General features: G+C 38.5%; 3 protein-coding genes, 1 long non-coding RNA gene and 7 other non-coding genes across 11 annotated transcripts; 10 read left to right on the forward strand and 1 right to left on the reverse strand.

Moving 5' to 3' along the window:
• Positions 1 to 2,674: 2,674 nt before the first annotated feature.
• Positions 2,675 to 7,840, forward strand: LOC103384117 (uncharacterized). Its single transcript, XM_008317513.3, has 3 exons — positions 2,675 to 2,829; positions 4,293 to 4,994; positions 6,490 to 7,840. The coding sequence occupies exons 2-3, from the start codon at positions 4,356 to 4,358 to the stop codon at positions 6,637 to 6,639; spliced, it is 789 nt and encodes a 262-aa protein (XP_008315735.1). The 5' UTR covers positions 2,675 to 2,829; positions 4,293 to 4,355; the 3' UTR covers positions 6,640 to 7,840.
• Positions 7,841 to 10,674: 2,834 nt separating this feature from the next.
• On the forward strand, positions 10,675 to 10,739 carry LOC112488201 (small nucleolar RNA SNORD29). The gene has a single exon (XR_003052047.1). It is a non-coding gene; the product is annotated as a small nucleolar RNA SNORD29 (small nucleolar RNA).
• A 49-nt stretch (positions 10,740 to 10,788) lies between these two features.
• On the forward strand, positions 10,789 to 12,786 carry LOC103384127 (uncharacterized). Its single transcript, XR_003050444.1, has 8 exons — positions 10,789 to 10,803; positions 10,856 to 10,965; positions 11,151 to 11,179; positions 11,504 to 11,568; positions 11,739 to 11,777; positions 12,195 to 12,244; positions 12,431 to 12,482; positions 12,686 to 12,786. It is a non-coding gene; the product is annotated as an uncharacterized LOC103384127 (long non-coding RNA).
• On the forward strand, positions 11,010 to 11,080 carry LOC112488202 (small nucleolar RNA SNORD30). Its single transcript, XR_003052051.1, has one exon. It is a non-coding gene; the product is annotated as a small nucleolar RNA SNORD30 (small nucleolar RNA).
• LOC112488215 (small nucleolar RNA SNORD22) lies at positions 11,293 to 11,419 on the forward strand. Its single transcript, XR_003052059.1, has one exon. It is a non-coding gene; the product is annotated as a small nucleolar RNA SNORD22 (small nucleolar RNA).
• LOC112488213 (small nucleolar RNA SNORD31) lies at positions 11,603 to 11,675 on the forward strand. Its single transcript, XR_003052058.1, has one exon. It is a non-coding gene; the product is annotated as a small nucleolar RNA SNORD31 (small nucleolar RNA).
• LOC112488205 (small nucleolar RNA SNORD31) lies at positions 12,050 to 12,124 on the forward strand. Its single transcript, XR_003052055.1, has one exon. It is a non-coding gene; the product is annotated as a small nucleolar RNA SNORD31 (small nucleolar RNA).
• On the forward strand, positions 12,288 to 12,358 carry LOC112488211 (small nucleolar RNA SNORD31). The gene has a single exon (XR_003052057.1). It is a non-coding gene; the product is annotated as a small nucleolar RNA SNORD31 (small nucleolar RNA).
• Positions 12,526 to 12,596, forward strand: LOC112488208 (small nucleolar RNA SNORD31). The gene has a single exon (XR_003052056.1). It is a non-coding gene; the product is annotated as a small nucleolar RNA SNORD31 (small nucleolar RNA).
• A 1,163-nt stretch (positions 12,787 to 13,949) lies between the features above and the next one.
• Positions 13,950 to 15,817, reverse strand: arl2 (ADP-ribosylation factor-like 2). Its single transcript, XM_008317534.3, has 5 exons — positions 15,617 to 15,817; positions 15,059 to 15,169; positions 14,733 to 14,895; positions 14,553 to 14,633; positions 13,950 to 14,416 (listed from the first exon to the last, which is right to left on the reverse strand). Exons 1-5 carry the CDS (start codon positions 15,679 to 15,681, stop codon positions 14,282 to 14,284), a joined length of 555 nt encoding a protein of 184 aa, XP_008315756.1. The 5' UTR covers positions 15,682 to 15,817; the 3' UTR covers positions 13,950 to 14,281.
• Positions 15,818 to 15,927: 110 nt separating this feature from the next.
• batf2 (basic leucine zipper ATF-like transcription factor 2) lies at positions 15,928 to 22,749 on the forward strand. Its single transcript, XM_008317543.3, has 3 exons — positions 15,928 to 17,161; positions 17,615 to 17,710; positions 20,416 to 22,749. The coding sequence occupies exons 1-3, from the start codon at positions 17,075 to 17,077 to the stop codon at positions 21,367 to 21,369; spliced, it is 1,137 nt and encodes a 378-aa protein (XP_008315765.1). The 5' UTR covers positions 15,928 to 17,074; the 3' UTR covers positions 21,370 to 22,749.
• The last annotated feature ends 627 nt before the right edge of the window (positions 22,750 to 23,376 follow it).

The raw sequence follows: 23,376 nt of genomic DNA on the forward strand, positions 1-23,376 counted from the left end.
ATCGCAGTGTTTGTTATGAGGGGTGAACTTGTGACACACGGGATCATCGGATATCTTTAAAATCTTGTGTGTCGACATCGATATCATTCGAATTTTAGTCTTGACAGCTTGACACTTTTGACTCTGCTTAGTAGTATTAAGACTACAAACGAGTTCTGTTTACACAGAGGAAAACACTTGAATCTTTTTTCTGTACATAAAGATTACTTCATACTTGCAGTTCTTCAGTGAATAAGGCGTACGGTACAAATAAAAGTGGTTGATTTTCTGTCATTTAGAATATTTCTCTGTACTACTGTATGGTGCCGTAGATCGAGGTAGTGCATGTATAGTTAGTTCTGTGCTGGTGTAAAATATATTTATTATTCTGATGTAACGTAGGCTGTTTCATGATGTCACGTCTGTCCCTGGTCTCAAAATAAAAGTGATCTAAAATCGGTTTCTGTCTGGTCCCTTTTTTATTAGTTATTGAAGCCTTGTCTACCTACGACTGTGTTAAGAACTGCTGACTTGGCTTTAAAGAAGGTGAGATCACAGTGTTGATGGACCTTACTGGTGTAGCAGCAGACAGAACACCTGCTCTCTGTCTGACTGTGTCGACTCAGGTGTGTGTGTGTGTGCGTATGTAGCCTGAGGCTGAGGTGAGATGTGACGGTTCGAGGAAACAGACTTCACACACTTCACTTCTCCTCACATGATTTCTCTGAATCAGCAACTTCAAGGAGCTCGACTTGTCTGCACTCGACATTGACGAAGCTCTGTGATTAGAGATGATTTTTTTTGTTGTTTTTTTCTACGTGAAAATATAATTGGTAGCACTTTACGTCCTCACCGTGGGGAGGTGGCCTGGTAGATGACCATGTATGGGGTGTTAGGGAGGGGTAGCAAAGCCTTCATGCAGGAGGTGATGAAGAGAGGAAAGGATGAAGTGGAAAGGAGAGAGAGACAATTATAATATAGAATGAATCAGTTGTACATGGTCCAACTTTTGAAGCTAACATTATTGACACATACTTTCATTCAACAATGACTGTGTGTGTGTTCATATTTCTGGGATAACCTTTAATTGCTATGTAGCTAACTTTAGCTTCCTCAGCTAGCCTTTTGAAATGGGTGCTATCATTTCCAGCCATCTCTGCTCTGTTTTCAACATTCTCTTACAATTTTTTTTTTTACTTGGCACATGCAGTATCTGTTATCAACACAGTAATATTAAACTACTGTACCTTTTTACATTGGTGTATCTCTGTTCAACTACTTCCTGCTATTTTGTTCTAACATTTAACTTTCTTTTGACACAGCATTTTTGGCTGAGACTTTTGACTTTAGACTTTTCTGCTATATTTTACTCATCTTTTAACTAATAATTCTAAATTTGTTTTATATATTTTTATATTTTCTATAGCTGCTCTGTTCTGGCTAACTGGTTAGAATCCATTGGCCAAATTATAGATGATAATTCTTTGATAAAATATACTTACTTTACTGAACTATGTTCACATATATGGTGCTAACTTTTTTACATTTAAATTGGACTAGTTTCAGATTGTCTAACCTCATCTTCACCATTTTTTGATAACTTCTATTGGCAAAGTATATATGTATATAAATATTAATAATTACTAAATAAATGTAAGTTTTCAGCTATTTCAGGGCCATTGGCCATGAGCTCATGTTCACTTTTCTGACCACAGCACACGCCTTTTTGTACATGCACACACATTCAGCTATTTCAGGGCCATTTTCAGGGCCACTTTTCTGACCACGGCACACGCCTTTTTGTACATGCACACACACGTATTCTGTCCACCTTAAATACAGTAACACACGATGACACACTTACACACAAAGGAGTCTTGTCAGGATCCTTGAATTTCCACTATTCTTAACACATTTTAACCTTACTTCAACCAGAGCTTTAGAAATGTATCATTATATCTGTGTTTCCTTGTGAAAATATTAGCCGTGAAAAATGAATAGTTCATAAATAGAAAAAAGGGAACAAAAGGAAGGAACACCCACATGGTTCCACCCAGACGCCGTGATGTTTATTCTCCAAACAATCACATAACGTCCAGTCACCCGTCATTTTATCTGCACATTCTTTCCATTGGGATTTACAGTTCCTCAGAGGTCTCAGCACATCAGCTGATATGAAAAGGAAACCTTCTGTTCTCACTGACCCGGGACACAGGAACAGTTCTCCTCATCATCCATAGATGAAGTTACTGTTTTAACTCAGAACAAAAGTTCAGGGTGGAGAGAAATACATCTATTTGATGAAGTTACTTTCTCTTCTGCTTCATGTCCTGTCAATCAACATGTGATGTGATGTCACAATATGTAGAATTTCTCAGAACACTGGTGTTCAGTCTTTACTCCGTCTGCTGACAACATGTCAGTTAGTGACTGATTTATCAGCTGGTATCACTGTGAGATGTTTGCACACGGTGGTATGATGGTAGCAGTAACTTTCTGAGGTCACATGTCACATGATCCAGTGTGTGTGTGTGTGTGTGTGTGTGTTTGTTCCTGAATTCATAGTAGTGATGTTTGAAAAATAATTTGAGCCAAAGAGTCCTGGAGAATGAGAGTTGTTGCCTGTATTTGTGTGCTCGTGTGTGTGTGTGTGTGTGTGTGTGTGTGCTCGTGTGTGTGTGTGCGTGTTTGCCATGGTGACGACAGAAGTGCAGGTCCAGGCAGGGTCGATTTGTGACGTTGCGTGTAAGGGGTGTATCCTTAACTCCTGCCCATATCATTCACTCACACTCACACAGCCATCCACTCACTGAGACACAGTCGAACAGGAAACAAGAACAAAAGCACCAGGTAAGACTCATGTATCTTTTATAACACCATTTTTGAGTGTTTCCTTTACCCAGCACTTTCTTTTATTTTCTACTCTATCTGAAGCAAATTCTTCTCTGCTCCAAACTCACCTGCTACTCCGCTGTTAATCATTTGCTCTTACTACATTCTCAACATTCCCCTGTTCCATCAATAACTTTTCCCTCTACATGAACTTGAATGAATCATTGTCAGACTTGATCGTGGAATGTTCAGAAATGTAAGATGTCGTCAAACCTGAACTATTTTTTTTACCCTGTTTTTAGATTTCCACCTGTACTGTATGTGTGATCTTAGAGAGCTACAGTGTGTCGGAGGAAAATTAAATATCACATGGTAGTTGATAAACATTTGCATTTATTTCCTGTTGAAACGTGAGCTAACAGAAGGCTTTATTCTGAGCTGAGCTTCATAGACATATAATATGGAAAACTAACCCTCATATAGTTTTTTCCTCACTTGCCTTATGTGGGAGTTGAACAGTGTTATGACCACTTTATTAAAGGGAAGTTCTCAGCATTGCTCATAAACCATGTGTATACTGAATTTCACCTCAAGGAAGCATTTTATTAAAACTAGTATATAACGTGTTGGTTGTGGATAAAAGTAAAATAAAATCAACTTACTCTTAAAGTTAAAGATGTTTTTTGTACATTTCTAGTTGATAAAACCCATGAAGTGTTTTTTTTTTATTTTAATGTTTGAAGAAGTCCTAGCGAGAGGCTGGTTCCGTACAGGTGTAAGGAGACACCTGCTGTGACATCACCACTGCCCTCACTCACCACGCACCACCCAGTTTATTCTCATATTACATTGATATTAATGAAACGTATCCTGTTCTTGGAACTTCCTTTTTTGTGTTACATTACACTTTGTCACAGTTTAATAGTTCTGTGAACACAAATCTCTGAGGTACATTCATGCTGTAAAAATAGGTCAGTTCTGGTCTTTGTAGTTATTATTATTTTTTAATATATTTCTTTATGGAAGGTCAAATAATTTAGCATTCTAGCGAGAATTAAAAAAAATTTAATTAAAAAGATGTGCTCTGTATCTAAGTACTATGTTTGAAAATTGCTTCAACATTTTTATTAATATTTGAGTTGTTTTTTTTAATGAGCCATCATACCCATATTGCTACATTTGAGGTCAAAGTGTACACACTGAGCACCAGACATGGAGATGTTGTTGAATTTGGCAGCTGTTCAGCAGCTGAAATGTTAAACAGAGGTCAAAGTCTGATCTTTTTGTGTTCAGCTGTCAGTACATCATGTTTCATCTCTGACAACCAGATATCATCATAACTCACAGAGGCAGGAATCACATGATGCACTCTTTTAGCTAAGGTGATTGGTGAATGATAAGAACAGACGTGCAGGAATGAGCAACAACGTTGAAGAGAGTGTTATGTAATGAAATGAACCCAATCTCACTTCTACTCCTAGAACGAGCGCAGCAGAAGAAACAGCAGGTGAACGACACGACAACAAGACAGACGGGAAAACAAAATGACAATCGGCAGGAACTCCAGAAAAAGCTCCACCAGAAGCTCTATCCGAGCTCCAAAGTTTCTGGATAAGTCCAGTGGCTTCTACGGCCGCCTCGATGAGCCTGAAACCACCGCCGGGATGGAAGAGATGTTGGTGAACGAGGAAGAGAGAACAAATGGAACGGGTGACATAAGTGTGGTGCAGAACTGTGGGGCAGATGTGAAGGAAGAACCTGAGATGTTTGACTTCAACGAGGGGTTGATGGAGGATGATGATGAGATCCTCCTGCGTAGGAAACCCAGCCGCCGCAGCAGTCGGTGGAGGAGGAGCAGCAGGAGAAAGCAGAAGGACGAGAAGGTCGAGGAGAACAAGAGGCCAAGCCTGGGCACAGACACTCAGGACCTGGAGGCCACCAGGGTGAGGGTGGAGGTGGAGGTGGAGAGAATGAAGAGGATGGAGTTAGTTAAGGAGATGTCTGGGAAAGGAAAGGAGTCGGCACTCGTTCACTTCCCTGTACGGGAGGATCAGGACGACCAGGTCCTGATCAGAGACAAGACGAGAGCAGACGACGAAGAGGAGGAGGTGAAGAAGATGAAGAAAGAGCAGGAGCAAGGATTGAAGGCAGTGAAGAAAGTCACTGTGAACAATTATCGTAAGGTGAGAGAAAAAAAAAGACCTGACGTTTTTTTTAAGGATTTGGGCAATATTAATTAATTTTTTTGGTTATTTCGTCTAAATTGTCGAGCAATTATTGCAAACTTTATCGAAATATGCTAAATCCTGAGCTAAATATGTTGGCCTTTTTATTACCATTAAGCTATATTTATGCTAATTTGGTCCAGTTTGTGTTTTACCTAAGATTTGGCCAACTTTATTCAACTTAAGAAATTGTTACCAAACTCTCTGCAATCATTTGCTGAAAGTTAGCTTAGAATTAGTTTAAGCCAACTCGTGTTAATCTGTAATTAACAGACATACCCTGTATATCCTAAGTGAAAAAGGTTTTTGTTTGCCTGCAGAATAAGAGTTAGACATTTTTTCACAGAATTTGAAAAAAAGCAAAGGCAGACTGTTTTCAAAACCAAAAAAAAAACCAAAACAAATCTAGGTGCGATTTTGCACTGCTAGTTTCCGACTGTGACATCTAGGCATTTTCATCATATTGCGAAACACCGTGCCTGCATCTGATATTTACATAAATTCCATGTTAAGCCTCACCTCCCTGGTTAAATGTTAATCCTCTGTAGCTTACATAATCACTTCATTAGAGGTCGTGGAACACGAGGGTAAAGTCCGACCACGACATCGTTCAAACACCGGTCAGTTTATTACCCTGGAAAAGATAACGTCACCTTAATTACAGAGGGTTAAAGTACAGCAGCCGTTGGTGCAGGTCACCAACATATTAACTGCCGTCTATATATAGGATTTTCCTTGACTTGATTTGAACGAGTTACTAATTCAACTGAAAGAGGATTTTCCCTCACTGTTCACAAATAACTGAACGACAGTGACTGTGTGTAAACCTGAAGCTGTCTTCATCTTCATAGAACAATCTGATTTACAGGTTCATGTGTCGCCCCCCCCCCACACCCACCCACACACGCAGAGGTGACATTCCTTTAGCTCCTGTTTTTCCTACTCTGATCACTGGAACGAAGTATGGCAGTGGTGACCCCACCTTCTAAACCCACACAACAAACATTCCTTTGCTGTTAACCAATCAGCTCCACCTTCAGGTCTGCCCTCCTGTCAGATAAGGGGACAATCAGTGTCTGTGCAGAGTTTTTTTTTTGTAGGACAGATACAAACAAACAAACACAAAAATCTGTCGATTAAAAATGAAAATAAGAATGATCATTAAACCCAAGTCATTGTAATGAGGGGAAATAAAACTCATCATGTCAAACCAGTTCTGAGCAAGTACTTGTTTTCACAGGAAATGCCAACATATTTCCCCTTTAGAAAGCAGCCACACAATAAACCACTGCATTTTGTCAAAGTTTTGAACATAAAAAATATGAGAAAGAGAAATATGATTTTAAATGTTTAGCTGCTTAAACAGTTGTATTGTATTTTTATGTTGTTTTTTGTGTTTTGGTGGTTTTTACCAACCCGCTAACCTTCACCCTCTTTTTTTCCATCCCATCAGGCCTTGGACCGAGCCTTCCGTCGTGGCTGGGAGGCTTTCATCACCAACCTGTACAGTGTCACACTGACACCTGTGACATCATCACCACCACTTTCACCGTCTCTAAAGAAGAAGCAACAACACAACGTTGTACTAGCCGACCTCAGATAGAGTTCTGACTCAACAACAGGGATTGTTTTCTAATAATTACATTCTTTGAATCAGAACTGCTTGAATCTGTGACATCTTCTTTGGCCTGAAGACTTCAATGGCACTTTAATGGTCATTTAATTATCTGCCTGTGTCCTACATTAGATCTCAGGGATAGTAATTATTTATATGAGTTATTGAGTCTTAATTACTCACAGTTACATGTACTGCCTCTTATCGTGATGGTGGAGAAAAGCACAGTTTTATTGTCAAAGCCAGAGTTGTTGATTTTACATTGAAGTCCAGGGCACTGGTTGTTGTTATGGTCCAATATCTTTATGCGACTGAGTTCAACTAACTGTGGTTTCAGTCGACGTCTTAACGTCTCAGCTCTGGACACCCAGTCCACGACTAAGAGCTCGGAGAACCAATTGATCCCTTCTTCCTTTAATTCTTACACAATGAAACCAGTGGTGTTGAAGTGTGAGCTGAAGGAAGAGAACCTTTTCTACAGTAGCAATGACTGAACATTTTTATACAGCAAAAACTGCATCTTAGTGTCAATGGTGTTCAATTGCACTAACAGGTGAAATGAATCCACAGAGGGATTCATTTCAAAAATGGTAAAAGTGACTTCCTCTTACAGGTGTCATGTCTGTGTGGACTACACACCGCCAGCATGGGTTACAAAGTCTATATGGGAAAAGAGTGTGGGCCACATTTGGTTATCACTTTACATCTTTTTGAATTCTTTTATTTATTTATTTTCACATGTGTCCATGTTTGTGTGCACACTAAGAATTTTACTCATTTTCATTGCCGTGAGTGTTCCAATGAAGGTGGTTTTCCCTGAAGGAACAAAGTTTTTGAGAGAAAAAGGAAATATTTACCGGTTTGATTGCTAGCAACAACATTTACTACCTTTACAATTGTGTACATTTAAACTGCGGTACTTTACATGTAGCATAGCGTTTAGTAAATATATTGATACATTTTATATTAAAAGTGCCTTTCAAAGCACCCAAAGACACTTGGGTATGACAAGAATGACTAACTGTAGCTAAATGAAATTGTTTCCATTATTAGTGTTAACTTTCTCCTGCCCACTATGTGTCTAATGTGATCCAATGTTTATTTGATTGTAATAATTGTATAACTTGCTCTTTAAATTGTGACAGAAACACTTTTCTAAGAGTAAATAAAGACTGAATTGTTTCTACTAGTTGTATTTGTCATTTCTAGTCATAGATTCTGGGGACTATGAACTGATCAGTCAGCATTCTGAACTCTGAACTAAAATGACTTTTATGGTTGGGCACGAACAGTAGAAATGCATTTATAAGGAAGTCTGGAATAACACTCACAGATCACATGCCAATGCGACATGTGAGGAGTAGTATTTATCCGCCACATTTCAATGTGACTTTGAATCATCAGACGTTAAATCACTATGCTGTATTACGTTACAATACAGAATTCATTCCTCTCTGGGCTGTTACTGACTAGTGCTTTTGCACAGATACTTACAGTTACTCTTAAATATTATATCTCTGTTATATTATATGTGTCATTGTCAGATGTTAACCTAAAGTTACTAGGGTACGAATGCTGGTGTGACGCTTTCCCACATAACAAAAGGGTAATTATCAGACACCGAAATTCAAAATCCATACAGGAGGACCTGGTCACCGTCAATAAATCGTGGGTCAAAGAGTATGCTTGTCTGGGACAATGAGTGACGTCCTTTGATTCGACAAGGGCAAAAGTTTTTGTGATTTTTTTGGTTGTGCCTTTATTTGGCTTATATACACTGCTAGCCTACGAGTAATATGACATAAGTCATGACATCCTAGAGTCCCCGCTCACGGCAATCACGTCATATGATGAGGACGCCGGAAAAGGAAACAAAGTGAGGTTTTATTTCGTATAGCGCACTTAAACCTGAGTGACCACGCTATGCTGCCATCTTATGGTAAATACAATACAGTATGTTTTAATGAAATATTTTCGTATACATTATTTTAATTATTTTATTTATACTTGTCTTAAAAAAACAGAACAAGCAGTGAGTCATCGAAATAAAAAAATGAAAACAATTAATGTTTCTTCCTAAAAAGTTGTATGCCCCGGAACGGTTCTTCCCGCTGTTATAAGTAGGCGGAGTCTTGTCGAACATAAAAGGCAGACGGACCCGCTTCCTCTTCCACTTTCTCCATTCCTTTGGCAAGGTAAGCACTTACTGATTTTTCATCTCCCAACGTTTTTACATTTCATAGATTTAGCAGTCGTTATGTAATTGTATTGAATGTGTTTTTTCTATGAAGCGTTTTACTCTAGGTAACATTTGAATGCACATTTTTATAAAAAAGTGTTCATTGGGGTGCGACAGCCACTTAGGTTCAGTAACCGCAAACGTTAGAGTCAATCCTCAACCATCTGACTTTAAAAACGTTCCACGTTGACTTATAAACATAATTAATGTAAGTGATAACCTCTTTTGTAACTTTTGCATGTTTCATTTTTAATTTTTAAACGCGAATTCGTGTTAGTTTCTGTAGTAAGGGCCGCTGCTCGTTTGTGCATTTGTGTCTCTGTATGATGATAATTTTCACAGACCTGTACTGAATGACAGTGATTGCACATTAATTTTCTGATTCGAGACACATAAAAGGTGCACCGTGTTTTCAGATCGACGGTCTGAACGCGTTGAACGCGGCGGTCACGTGTTGGCCGGCCATTGCTCGTGCGCTTTGCAACGTGCTAATCTGCAAAACTTTTCTTGTATTTCAGATGGATAAGGTTCAAAGTCACTCAACTTCAAATGTAAGTATATTCCTCAGATACTAAGTATTTTTATATGAATATTTTAAGTATTTTTTTATATGCATCCTAATGCTTATGCTAGGCCGCTGGGATCTAGATTTAAGTAGGTGTGCAGCTTTGTCTTTATGTTATGTTAATGGAGCTTAATATACATAGGAGCGCCTCATGCTACAGTGATGCCCTTTTTGAACTCTCTCACTGAATTATGTTGAGGATAACTAAACTTCAACCTACTGAGTAGCATGAGTCTGCTGTTCACATCTGCACATGTGAAACTTCTTTTGGATTTATGAAATGTTCATGTTTTTCCCAAATTGCAGGCAAGCGGAATGCAAGGCCATGGCAGAACTCCAGACTCATGGGGTAAGTACAACAGTCCTCATTCATTTTTCACAGATGAACCCTTTGCTTTGTTTGGCTGAAGAGCTCTGTGCTGCAGTGATGATTTTAAACTCTCTCTTACTGAATCAGCTTTTGAAGAAACTTCCTTTACCAGATTCTGAGTAGCACCTGAGCTCAGTATTAATTGCTAACTCTTTGATATATTAATGTAACGGTGTCATTTTCATTCATGGTTAAAATGCCTGATGTTTGAAGTCCATAGTAAACGTTTCTGCTTTGTACAGATCTGTGTATTAAATCTCTTGTTTATTTTAGGTGGAGCTACTGACTTTACCTTCAGAAAGTGGCAGAATAGCACAGACAGTGGTGAGTGGATGGAATTGCTGTAATCATGGTGGTTTGGCTGTTGACATGATGATTCAACATAAAAGACAAGCATATGCCTGATTCATGTGATGTCACCTTTAATCTGATACACCTTAAAGTAGTTTTACTGGAAACAATGGTAACTTAAGGTGTGGTAACTTAGTGTGTTCTTACTTTTCAGGAGTTGATAGTGAAGATTAGAAAGAAGACTGCATTGTTTCAGCATGTAAGTATGAGCATTTGGTATTAAGTATTGAATAAACTACCAACCCTGAGTTGTTCATATTTGACCGTTTGAAATGATGACATGGGTTAATACCCAATACACACCTGGACGACAAGTGTCACATGGCAATCTGTCACCAAAGCACTGATCAAACCTATCCTGTCTGGTCTTAAAGTAAAAGATTGTATGACTTCTGGTCTAAATGTTTTTCTTCTTACAGGTCCCAGTTTGAGTGGTTACCAGAAGGGGTTTACTGAAGTCTAAAGGTACATATATTAACTTTAACTAACACCATGCAGTTCCGATGATGATGATACTTAGCTCACTTTGAACCGATGTGAAAAGACACGAACTTCTGAGCAACTGCATTTGTTTCTAAAGCTTTGGAATTTTAGAGTTGGCAGTTTTTCTATTTTTATAATTTATAGGTTTCATTGCAGACTTTATTCACAACCCCTTTTTTTTTTTTTTTTTTTTAAGGTTTCATTGCAGGCTTTATTCACAACCCCTTTTCTTTTCTTCTTCTTCACACAACAGTGGCTGTGACTGACTACCTCAACAGGACTTACTGTGAAGCATGTTGTCCGAAGGTGAGGTGTTTCTATATTTCTGTCATTGACTTTCACAACCAGACTCTAATGATGAGTTACTTCTGGAATCTCGTTCGTCTGAACAGCTGTTGATAAATTTTCATATCTGATGTCTGTCGTAAAGATGTTTTGAAAAATTATGCCTTGGACAATTTGACTAATTTTTTTTTTTCTCCCCACAACAGATTGTGGCCATCCTTGGAATGACATCAAGGTAAATATAGATTCATGATAATTGCAATGTCCATTAGGAAGCTTGATGAAATTTCGCAAACAGTTCACATATACAAATGTGAAACACTTGTAAGGTGTTCACAAAGCTCCTTTCCCATATGATGAAACCCGCACATGTCTTACACCTTGTGCTGATGCCAGACCTGAAAAGGTGAACCCACTGGTGTTGCCTTGGTAATAAGGGGAGGACTTTGTTGGGGTTACCAACAGTCTGAAGGGAAACATAAGATTCACTGCAACAATACAAATACTTAGCATGTTAAACCTTTTAATTTTTTATTTTTTTAAATCTACCTTTCTTTAGTAATGACTTAATGGACCTTTGAAGATGTCTGAAAGATCATCCCAAAAATCCAAGTGTCCTAGATGGTAAATATTCTGTTCTTTCTGTGTATCTATTGCATTAAAGTGATGAATGTCTTATTACCGCCCCAGTCTGAAAATTCTTGACTGATTGGTATCCCCTCTGATTTTGTTTTTAGTTAATAACTCAATGTTGATAGATTTCTTCCTTGACTAATATGGGTGGTCTTTTGCAGGTGTGGTTCCTTCAGCATCAGGTGCAGTGTCTGAAGCTGGTAAGTGATTTGGTCTATTGGATTTTATTTTTTAAATCATCTAACTATGAACATTTTACCCTGAAATCTGGACTTGGGCAAGTGACTGCAGAACAATAAAACCCCTACAAAAGTTTAACTTTAAATACTCAATTTAACTGATTAACTCCATATTCCCAAATACACCAATTAACTAGGCACTTGTAGGTGAAATCTCTCTGCCCTAAATCTCTGTACTATGTCTAGTGTTAAGCAACTCTGAGGAGGAAGTGTAGTAGACCATCTGACCCTTTCATTGAAGTGATGAGTGTTTTATTACCGCCCCAGTCTGAGAATTCATGACTGATTGGTATCCCCTCTGATCACTAGTGAATAGAATATTGATGTTTAAGAGCTCCTAACTTTCCTCCAGTACTAATGTTTTGTCCTACTTTGCAGGGAGAAGAAATCATTGGTGCCACAGCAGCTGGAGGGCCATTTGACTTCAGGTAAAGAGTTTGTATGTACTGAAACTGTAGTACAACCAATGGACTGACATGATGAGGTGTTTTTTACCGCCCCAGTCTGAGAATTCATGACTGATTGGTATCCCCTCTGATCACTAGTGAATAGAATATTGATGTTTAAGAGCTCCTAACTTTCCTCCAGTACTAATATCTTGTCCTACTTTGCAGGAAGCAGAAATCATTGGTGGATTCCAGCAGCTGGAGGGCCATTTGACTTCAGGTAAAGAGTTTGTATGTACTGAAACTGTAGTACAACCAATGGACTGACATGATGAGGTGTTTTTTACCGCCCCAGTCTGAGAATTCATGACTGATTGGTATCCCCTCTGATCAAATTGCAAAAGTAAAACTTGCAGTCAAACCAGAGTTTCTGTTTTAAGTAACTTTTTTTTTTTTTTTTTTTTTTTCCCCCTTTTCTTCTAGAATTGCTGTTATTGGCTTGGAATCTGCAATCAACACTTGTTTGTATTGTTTGCTAAATGGATCATCACTTGAATAAAGCTTTGTAACTGTAAACTGGTTTATGTTGTGGTGATCTTGGTGTATGTGGGTTTAGTCTAAATTTAAAATTTACCTAAGGTTCATGATAATTAAGTTAGCAATTCAACATAGAACTCAAAAGGATTGAATGCTTTTGGCTAGGTTTTTAATTGATATTTAGATTCAAGTAACTTCTGACCTGCACTATTTTATTGGGGCAGTGGTAGCTTAGTGGTTAAGGAAGCGATTTGAAGTTTTGTAAATGTGTTGAATGTTTACAAAAGCTGTGAAGTTACTGCTGAGGTGCTCTGAGCCTAGCACTGTCTCCACTCACTGCTCACTGGGTGTTTAATGCTACCCCCTGCTCACATTGGTGATGGCTTAAAAGCAGAGGTCACATTCAATTGTGTGCAGTGATGTGCCTTGTCACAATAAGGAATATTTCACTTTATTCTACACCATATGGGTCAAACCAAAGGCCAGGGGGCCAAATGTGGCCCGCCAAGCTGTCTTGTGTTGCCTGAGGGAGCTTAAAAAGCAGTGGAGTTTCTTAACCTATGAAATAAATGTTTCTTACACAACAATGAACAATATTTGTAGCTTGAATAAATAATCAATTGCAGAAACATGTATTTGTGCGTTATGGAGTTGTTGCATCTGTACCAGTTGTCACCGACCTTTTGTTCTAAGGACTAGTCAGCCAGTGCCACCTGTTACTATTGACGAATAGAAAGGTACTGAGCATTGAAAGATCAGTAAATTTTCAAAATAAAACATCTTTTATACTCTATTCTGTTTATATCAGAGTCTGAATGACCTATTATTTTAAAATATTGCCAGATTATCTTTAAAGTAAACGGATATGACTGGATTTTCTTTGAATGAAGTAAATTAGTAAAAGTGACGTTCTTTTTTTTTTCAATATCCCACTGTAGCATGGTACCAAATGACCTATGGACTGGTACTGGATGTGGACCGGGGGGTGGGGACCCCTGATCTGTACAGACTTCCATTTACAACTGACCCTTCACGGGAACCGTGTTGATGTGGCCCCTGTTCTATACTATTGATTGTGTACTTTGTAAGTACGTACAGTAGGGGTTCATGCAGTACTTGATTGATCTGTGAAGAAATGGTCGCCTCACTAAGTAAATGACATTGATATTCATTTTTGGCCACACTTCACCATAATGAGCTGCAAAACGTATCTAGCCACTCAATGTTTGAAGTTTATTTACTTTGCATGAGTCATACAAACAAGGTTTCATTAAAATTACTTGGTGAGTTAACATTGCCCAAAATTAAAACCTTTTCAAAACTGAAATCCTCCAGTTCAGTTAAACTTGGGCTCTACCAGAACTTAAATTTGAATATTGAATGCTTTGTAAACATGCTTTGTAATAAATCCATACAATATGAATTCAATCTGTGAATGCTGTGGTCAGTGTAGACTTATAAGTTCATCTAATCAAAAATGGCTGGAATATTTTTATTGATACTTCTTTTAAGTCCATTTCAGGTTTTGTTTTTCCTTCCTGCTCAGTCGGCAGTGAAGATTCTTGCAGCAATGTCATCCAATAACCAGTCCACTCCAGATAACAGATTTTCTCCTGTCACTGCACTGCAATCAATGATGCACCAGTGATGACTTTTAATATCATCCAGGGCCAGTTCCTGTAGGATCAGACAATATAAACAGTGATGTTAACAGATAATTCAGATTTTATGACAAATACTCAGCTGAACTGCAAACATGCAATAATGTTATTGGCACAAGGCAACAGAGTTAGTGTTATTGTTGTTTTCATACTTCTCTAATGGCTTCTTTTGACAGAGCTCCAGGTAGATCCTGCTTGTTGGCAAATACTAGTAAAGTAGCTCCAGCTAACCTCTGCCAGTAGGAAATAAGGAGGAAGAGCAAATTATAGTTAACGTTTTGAAGAATAAACGTGTTACTGCAGCATGTTTAGCTGAAGCAGAGAATATTGACCTCTTCCAGCAGCAGTGTACTGAGCTCCTGTTTGCAGTCTTGCAGTCTGAGTCTGTCTGCACTGTCCACCACCCACACCAGTCCGTCTGTGCTCTCAAAGTAGTTCCTCCAGTAGGATCGCAGCGACTTTTGACCCCCAACATCCCACATATTTAATTTAAACCTTAAAAAACAAACAGAAGGATGTGAGGTCTTTCTAGTAGTGCAAAACTGGAAAGGTTGTTGTGCCAGTCTGTCTTCTGTCCTTGGGCTGTGGGACTTAATTTGTGTCATAACACCATACTGTGTAAAGTAAAACCACCGTCCTGGATGTAATGTGTATTTACCCTCTGTGCTCCAGTGTTTGGATGTTGAAACCAAGAGTGGGTGAAATGGTGCTGATGTCCTCGCCGTTAAACTTCTTCAGGATGGTCGTTTTCCCTGCATTGTCCAGACCTCTGCACGAACTGAGTTAAAGAATCCATTTTAATTTGCTTCACCCGTAATGGTTTATGTTGAACTCTTTTAAGTAAAGTAAAAAATTCGGCTCATTAAAACAACAAACGCTGCATTTAATGCAATTGCTGAAAACGTTTTCTTTTTAACGATGAAATTAAAGAAATTGTTGAATGGCAGCCCCAGGGAACCTTACAATGAATTTACGCCAGTTACATTCAATTACTTTCACCAACGAGCTAGATCATCGTTTTGTTGCTAGCATGATACAACACAAATCCAACCGCCAAACGCTGTCTGTATATGCAGATGTAGGGGGCGTCACTCTTCGGTTATTTAACGTTGGACCACAGACGACTAAAATTATTATTATATACTATAATAAATACATCAGAACGCCCATGCCACACCGTTTCCTGCTAAAGCTAATGAACAATTAGTCAGGATACAACATTAGAAGCCTCATCTCCCGCTCCTTCTGCTTCATCTTCTTTAAAATCGTCAACAGACCCATCGCTGTGCTGTCCTCTGCGTCCTATGTCTTTTAAAATAAAATATTTGAGATCTAAACTTAAAATGACAAAAGACTTTATGTATCCCTGGGCAGCATCGCAATACAGGAAGTGATCATTCTTGTTGTTCCGCCTCTAGTAGTCACCGATTGGTGATCCGAATGTAAGGCAATTTGATTGGTTGTAGCCAAAGTAAGGCCGCGACTCACTGGTCAGTGAGCGGTTTATAAGATGTGGTCGCGTTATGAAGAAGACGCTGTGTGGTTATCGTGTCTCTAATATGTGGTTTTGTTTTTGGTTGAATTGGGGAACTTAAAGATTGCTGACACACAAAATAATTATTTAAATGAATAACCGGCCAACTCAAAGTAAACTGGTATACAAGGGACCTGTGAAATGGGTTTACAAATGTATGCTTAATCATAATGTGATATTTAGGTGTCCAAATACACGAAAACTTATTATCAGTGGGTAAAATAAAAATAAATTAGAAATGTAATGCTGTGACTAAATTCACTAACTTAAAAAAGAAAGTACCAAACATGGAAAAGGGGGAATTTTGTCACGATTTTGCCTGCTGTACTAATCATTATGTTCTGTATATAATGAAGACGCTTGTTATACAAGTTATACATGCTTACTTTTTGGAACAGTTCCAGAGTCGTTAGGTCAAATCAGATGTAATGAACTTTGTTGTCTGCGTCTAAATGGATGCATTAACTAAGTCTCTGACGACATATATCGACAATTTGCTTAAAAATAATTTAAAAACTACAGTAGGTTATATATATGGTACAGTATATATACAGTACTGTAGATTCACCATACTGTAAACTATGGTGTCAATTTCCTTTCAACCAATTTTGTAATTTCTTACAGGGAACTGGTTGAAATATACTGCCTACTCTATTGGACCCGAGCCATTTACTCCCTTTACAAAAAGTTTCGACGGTTCCCATAAAGTAAACAGGGAACGTCAGTTTTCCTAATATGGTCATTAGTCACAGCGTCATAACGATTCCGCTTTCACATGGATACGTTAAGATACGTTTACGAAAGGGGCTTGGAATTCAACGCGCTGTCCGTAATTGCAGTCCCACGCGTTTGTGTGACAAAGAGCCGGTTTAAAAGAAATGGAAACTGAAAGTAGTAACAGCAACACGTTGTATCACCAGCCTAAATATACAGTCTTTCTCTTTTGGCTGCACATTTTCAGAAGCATTCAGTCAGCGCAGCAACAACCAGATATACCTCTGCAACAAGTGGAGAGTGCTGTCCTCGTCTCAAAACCCCCAGGACTAATTGACGGACCTAGTGGTTTGAGAATGCGGGTGGTGCTGTTGAAGTAGGATTCAGCTAAATGGTCCTCAAACTGATGAGGAGAGGGGCAGCGAGATGTCTCCGGTACTCATGGATGAGGAACTGTACAGTTCAGGAAGCTCACTGTCAGCAGAGGAGAACACCAGCAACACCACTGGATCTGTAAGTCCTTAGTCTCTAACTGATCAATTTGCATTCAATCAATTACTCAATCAGTATTGGCCATCTTGTTAGCTGGTATACCAGTCACTCATGAGGCTACAGTACAGTAAGACAAATACACTATTATTTAAAAAGGTTACTGTTGAAACACACAATGATTTCTCATAAAGAAATGTTATGTTACACAACATTGTAAGAATGTTTTGAGCAAAATTAAGAGGAGTTGTTCCGAAATTTTAAAATCATGTGCTTGAAGTTCCCTTTCCATTCATATGCAGGTCAGTTATTTCATTTTTGACCTGCTGGTTCAGACGATGAGGCATGTGACTTGTTATGGAAATGTTATTGATACATGTCTAAACATGTGGTCTAAAAGTGGTTTTGGAAGATGATGAAGATGATTTGAGCCCTTGTGCTGTGGTGAAGGTGGTCAACTCTTGTCTTGTACTACAGGAGGACAACTCAGGGATGAAAAGACGAGAAAAGAACAGGGACGCGGCCAGGAAAACCCGCAAGAAACAGACGGAGAGAGCAGACGAACTTCATCAGGTCTGAATAGTTCAGACTTTGTATTTTTGTTTTTAATTTGTTTTTTGTTTTTACACAGAAACCACAAACACACATTTACACACACACACACACACACAGGGGCACATCAGGTCAAATCAATTGTACAAGAATAAATGCTCAAAAGTATTTTTTATAACAGACCACACACAGGCAGTGTGTGGTCTTGTGTAATGTGGCAGTATGAGTACAGCTGTTTCTTGTAAATAGTTGGCTTTATCAGAAAGCCAAGGACTTCGGTCCTCCCTTTCCCCTTTCTCTCTCCCTCTCTCTCTCTCACACACACACACACTGATGTCTGCGTATTCATTTTGAATGAATGATAATACATTTTCACTTACATGACATAAAAATAACTTTAGTTTAACACTAAATATAGAAATTTCACTCTTTCTTCTGCTCCACTTGTCTTCTTTTAGGGTCTTTGTCCTCCAGGTTGTTTTGAAAGAATCCTAGCTACTGTTAGTTTGACCTCATAAAAGCAGAGCATGGCAAGTTGTAATTGGAATCATGACTAGTGTGTGTACATTCTTTATTTTATGTGTTGATTCTTGAAAGGTAAAACCTTTTTTTTTGCTACATTTTATCAGTTTATGTCTATGAAGATTCTCAGTCATCCACGTCATGGTCAAGGTTGAAGAGTTCTGTTAGGCAACTGGAGGTGAATTTTCTGAAAATTCATGTCCAGTTGGCTAACAGAACTCTGCAACCGTTATCAGTTTATGCAAGTTCAAGACATTATTGGTTAAGAATAGGAAAAAGTGGAAAATTGCCTGGTAATACAGTTCCAGGGAGGATGCATATTGAATAAAGAAAAGGCAGGGTGGTGACAAAATGAAATAAAAAAAATACAGTAAAGAGTAGGGATGTCTGATATGAACTTTTTGCCGATATGCCGATATTGTCAACACACCTCATTTCCGATTCTGATATCAACCGAAACCGATATAGCGGGGCAGTGGTGGAAGTTAAGTGTTGTCTGCTCACTAAGGTGATGGGTTAAAGCAGAAGGAGTTAACAGGGATTGAGGAGGCTTGGTGAAAGCGCGTGTGTATGAGGAAGAGAGAGTAGAGAGGGTATTAGAGGAGGAATTGGTGGTTTTGGAGAAGCTGTGTTAAGAGCAAAAAGGAGTTTAGAACAAGTTCCTGCAATTGTATCTCAATAAAAGTTCTTTAGAGAACTGAGGCATCTGACTGGACTGTCACCGGGGCATTGCACTATTTTTAGAGTAGTTATCATTTTGCGAAAGCCAGGCGTTACGTTATGGGGTTGTAACTATTCTTACAGATATTACAAAATATGCTTATATGATTACAGATGTAAACGGACATTCCTAGTAAAGAGTTAAGAATTAAAACTACACTATGGAGAGAGGCTCTAACCATTAACAATGACTTTGGCTAGAATACTACCACAGATTATTTTCACTTTCAGAATGTTAGTATAGAAGTAAACTGTGCAGTGCATGTACAAGGGCAGCTAGACCATGCTGAGATAATGAACATCGTGGTCATTGTCAGACACCTTCTCAATGCGAAAATCTGAAGAACAACTTTGGTTGAACTTGGAGACAAAGTGTCATGGGAACCAGGTTAATGCAGGCTTTTGGTCTGCCCCACAGAGATACAGTACATCTTTCCTGTTTTCTGATCTGCATTTAACCAAATAGTTTTGTGCTGTTGAAAGTGTAAACTGACAGCTGTGAATGACAACCTCTACATTTCTTTCTCATTGGTGTGAAAATGACTGTCCAGTAGTGTGTATTTTTTTTTTTTCATTTATGCTCACCTACTCTCAAATACGCTGTAGTTTTCTGCTGAAGCTGCAGTATTACCACTTGAGAGCGATATCTTGGTTTTCCTTTGCAGCTCTGACTTTGACCATACCTGATCTACTTTATGGTTTATAATCTCCATTACAGCTCTGCAGAAGTCTCTCACAGAAGAGTGTCATCTGCCTGCAGTGCTTTACTGCCTATAGTTTTTCATATGGGTCAGAGCTGCTCTAATATTGTGTAGGTTGAAAGCAATTACCTTTACTACTTTTCTGTAGGTGTCTGCCATTAATCTGTTTTTATGGCTGACGAGTGCCACTGTGATGGTAACTAAAGACGGGGTCCCTGATTAAATATGGCAGCAAAGGCATAGTTATATACATATATACAGTGTATATGTATATATATATATACATATATACATACAGTATATATATATATAACTATATATATATATATACAGTATATATATATATATATATAACTATATATATATAAAACCAGGATAAGACAGGAGAGACATGACCATGTAACAATCCAATTGTGCAATGACTAATTTCCCCCTGAATATTGTGAGACTATTTCAACAGACACAGGCAAAGTCCAGACAGCTTAATCAGTACTTTCATGCTGGTTCTAAGCTAATGAGCTAGTGCAGTGGTTTCTAAATTGGGGATCACCCCCCACCCCCCCCCGCCCCCAGTTGGGTTTGGCATTTTGCAGGAAATGAGATTGAATTAATACTTATTAATTTCTGCCATAGATATCATTTAATGATATTTGTTCATCAACAATGTCTATTTTACTACTTATTATATTCTTATTATTTACTACTTACCCTATATAACCACACATATTTTAAAAATTGTCATTTTCTTCTACTCCGTTTTAACATTAACCTTCTTTTCTGCAGGAACTTCAGCGCCAAGAACGAGCAAAGTCTGCATTACAAAAAGAGATCACTGCATTGAAGAAAGAGGTCCAACACTACGCCAAAATTCTTCAAAATCATGAACCTTACTGCCACCTGAGAGCCTCTCATTCTGCCTTCAGCTCTACGGCCTCGCTTCCAATCAAAGACCAGCTCAAGTCTATTCCTTGTCAATCTAACGTCCTGGCCTCAGACTCTCATTCTGCTGCTCTAATGTCAGTCTCTACCTCATCATTGTCCAGTAAAAACACGAATTTTGCAGGTGCTGATTCTACAGCTACAAAATTCTCCTCATCCTCTATTCCAACGGAGCTCACAACCTCCTCCTCGTTTACCAGCCCTGTGGCTCTGCCTTATCTTTCTGCAGCTTCACTACAAGCCTCTGTCTCGTTGTTTAACAAAGAGCCTCCAGAAATTTCCCTGCCAGAAGATGTGATCCATAAAACTGCTTTTATGTCAAGTGCATATTGTAATTCTGTTACTGTGGATGAAATTTCAAAGAAACAAACATCACCCAAGAATGCACCATCCAGCATCGAGGACTCATTTTCTTCTTTAGCAGGAAAAGGTAAAGGTGTTACAACACATGGTTCCTCTGAGAATGTTCCTCAGCTTTATCCAGGTTGGCACAGTGGGAATCTGAACATTACTGGTCCAATGACATCACTTCCTGATCCTCCAACCCCAACAATTTCATCTCAGATGAAGTTGGAGTCGTTTCCTATCCCTCCCATTTCCTTAAAGCCTCATTTCAAAGAACAATTGACTCCTGGTCTTTCCTTCCTCAGTGTCCCCTCTCATCCAAATGTGCTTGAGAATAATAACGATGGCTCTCAAGGACACCTGCTGTTGCCACGGTCAACACCAGGAGACCTTTCCTTCTCTGAATTTCTGGAGGGCAATGATTGGATCCTAAGTGAATCAAACAGTTATTAACACTACATGTAATTTGTCAAATATTTATATAATTCTGCAGTTGGATTGAGATGTACTGGTATAAACATCAAACAAATTTTGCAGCTATGAATTAGATTGTAATTTTATTAGATCCATAGATGATACAGTATTAATCCCCGACATTCAGTTCAAGGAAAAGTAAACCACGTTATTTACCGCTTATTAATAAATCTAAACACGGCTCCTTTCCGGTAGGGGGTGCTGTTGCTGCAGTAGGCAAAAAGCACGTAATATTTATTATTTGTGACTACTGATTATCAAATCACAAGCCACTTGCTGTTGTTGTAACTGTATAGCTGGTAAGCTGGCTAAAGTTGGGGGTTTGTGTGAACAGAAATAAACCCAGATTGGAATGATATAATTCAAATCAATCAAAGCATGTTCATCTCCTCAGGCCTCAAGACTTTCAGTGAATTTAAAGTAAAGTAACAGCTGTAGGAGATCAAATCAAACTATTTATTAGCTGTCTGTCCAGTGTTTCTCGGTCATTTGGTCACAGTTGAAATTAGCAGTTGAAACACTGTGACTGTGTCACTTTTCTTCCTATAAATATTACACAGAGAAGTTTCCATTCTTGTGCTGCAGCTACAAGGGAGCATTTAAAGGTAATGCACACTCATATTCCTTTGATTGTGATTTTGTGGGAACTAATACTTGAGTAATAGTGTGCAACGGGTCTAATGGAGGAAAACACCTGGTTGCAAAATGCTAATTTTAAGACCCTAATATCTAAATTTAAAAGTTGTATGGCAATGGTCGTTAAATATATAGACAGTGAATTCCAAGTGATCAGAGTCTGAATTGAAAATGTTATAAATCGAGTAAAGCTAGAGCCTTGATGTGACTGACTTAAATCATAATGTGCTACTTTGCTGTAGATAACTGATAGTCTTTTCTAGGTTTACTGATGACTAATGGCCACAGTTGTCATTTTAACTCATACTTTCTGGTGTTCGGTGGTTAAAGGATGGTATTGGTGTTGAAGTAAGTGACTAAAATGCAGCAGTGATTTTAGTTTTAGTGCTTTGTTCGCTCCCAAGACCGGTAGATGAAACCCATTACATGCACATCAAAAATGTGGATCTTGATTTTGTGTTTCTATATGTCTAAATGACTTAGAGCTTGAATTTTAAGCAGGCACCAGTATAGTGATGACATAACATATCTTTGTTCTGACGGTTATGGCACTGGTCTATGTTCAGAGAATATTAGAATTATCTTCATATTTATACAATATCTATTGGGATTCAGCCGGTCTGAGAAAAGAACATTTTTAATTGTCATGCAATCGATTAAATACATTGTGCTATTATAGCAACTGCAATAAAACTGAATCATAAAATAAAAAAATAAAAAGCAGGTCTCTGGTGGTGCCTTTACTTCTTTAGAATTGCTGTTAATACATCTGGTAGAAATCAATTATTGTAAGGCTTAGTCTAGTACATGATGCACATTAAACTGAATTTATGCTTATTTACATCAGAACCATGGGGACACTGTAATCTCCATACCTGCACTTACAGTACATTATATTGGAGGACAAAACCTATAGATAATGCTGTTATAATATTTCAACATGGAGCAATTTTGTTAAATCTCATCTTATAAGGACATACACGTTTTCAAGATTCACAAAGATCACAGCGTTTTTCAATGTGGGGACAATGTTCTTTGGGTGTCATCCCTCTCCCTTCTTCGAACACGGGCTGCATGCAGCCCTTTTTGTATCATTACATTCCTGGTGACTACAGATGCAAAGCATCATCACTCCGTCACAGCATCCAGTAGGGGGAGGAAGAGGAGAATGTGGAGCGAAACATTGCATGTGGTGTTTTAAGTCTGGAGTGTTTGTGGTAGGGCAAGCAGGAGGAAGAGAGAGAGGAGGGGGTTACAGACACTGCCGTCCAAAGATGTGATTCTGAGAGGAGAGACAATCTGAGAATATCTTAGCTGTACCAGGATAAAGAGAGAGAGAGGAAGGGAAAG

This window comes from Cynoglossus semilaevis, chromosome 1 (assembly GCF_000523025.1).
Source record: "Cynoglossus semilaevis isolate Cse_v1.0 chromosome 1, Cse_v1.0, whole genome shotgun sequence".
Taxonomy (NCBI): Eukaryota; Metazoa; Chordata; class Actinopteri; order Pleuronectiformes; family Cynoglossidae; genus Cynoglossus; species Cynoglossus semilaevis.

Excerpts from the sequence above, each read along its gene's own strand:
- arl2 (XM_008317534.3), bottom strand. The coding sequence starts at position 15,681 with ATGGGTCTGTTGACGATTTTAAAGAAGATGAAGCAGAAGGAGCGGGAG. Across the intron at positions 14,896-15,058 it reads CAAACACTGGAGCACAGAGG|GTTTAAATTAAATATGTGGG; the intron begins GTAAATACACAT and ends TTGTTTTTTAAG. Across the intron at positions 14,634-14,732 it reads GTACACTGCTGCTGGAAGAG|AGGTTAGCTGGAGCTACTTT; the intron begins GTCAATATTCTC and ends TCCTACTGGCAG.
- LOC103384117 (XM_008317513.3), top strand. The coding sequence starts at position 4,356 with ATGACAATCGGCAGGAACTCCAGAAAAAGCTCCACCAGAAGCTCTATC. Across the intron at positions 4,995-6,489 it reads CTGTGAACAATTATCGTAAG|GCCTTGGACCGAGCCTTCCG; the intron begins GTGAGAGAAAAA and ends CCATCCCATCAG.
- batf2 (XM_008317543.3), top strand. The coding sequence starts at position 17,075 with ATGTCTCCGGTACTCATGGATGAGGAACTGTACAGTTCAGGAAGCTCA. Across the intron at positions 17,162-17,614 it reads CCAGCAACACCACTGGATCT|GAGGACAACTCAGGGATGAA; the intron begins GTAAGTCCTTAG and ends CTTGTACTACAG. Across the intron at positions 17,711-20,415 it reads GAGCAGACGAACTTCATCAG|GAACTTCAGCGCCAAGAACG; the intron begins GTCTGAATAGTT and ends TCTTTTCTGCAG.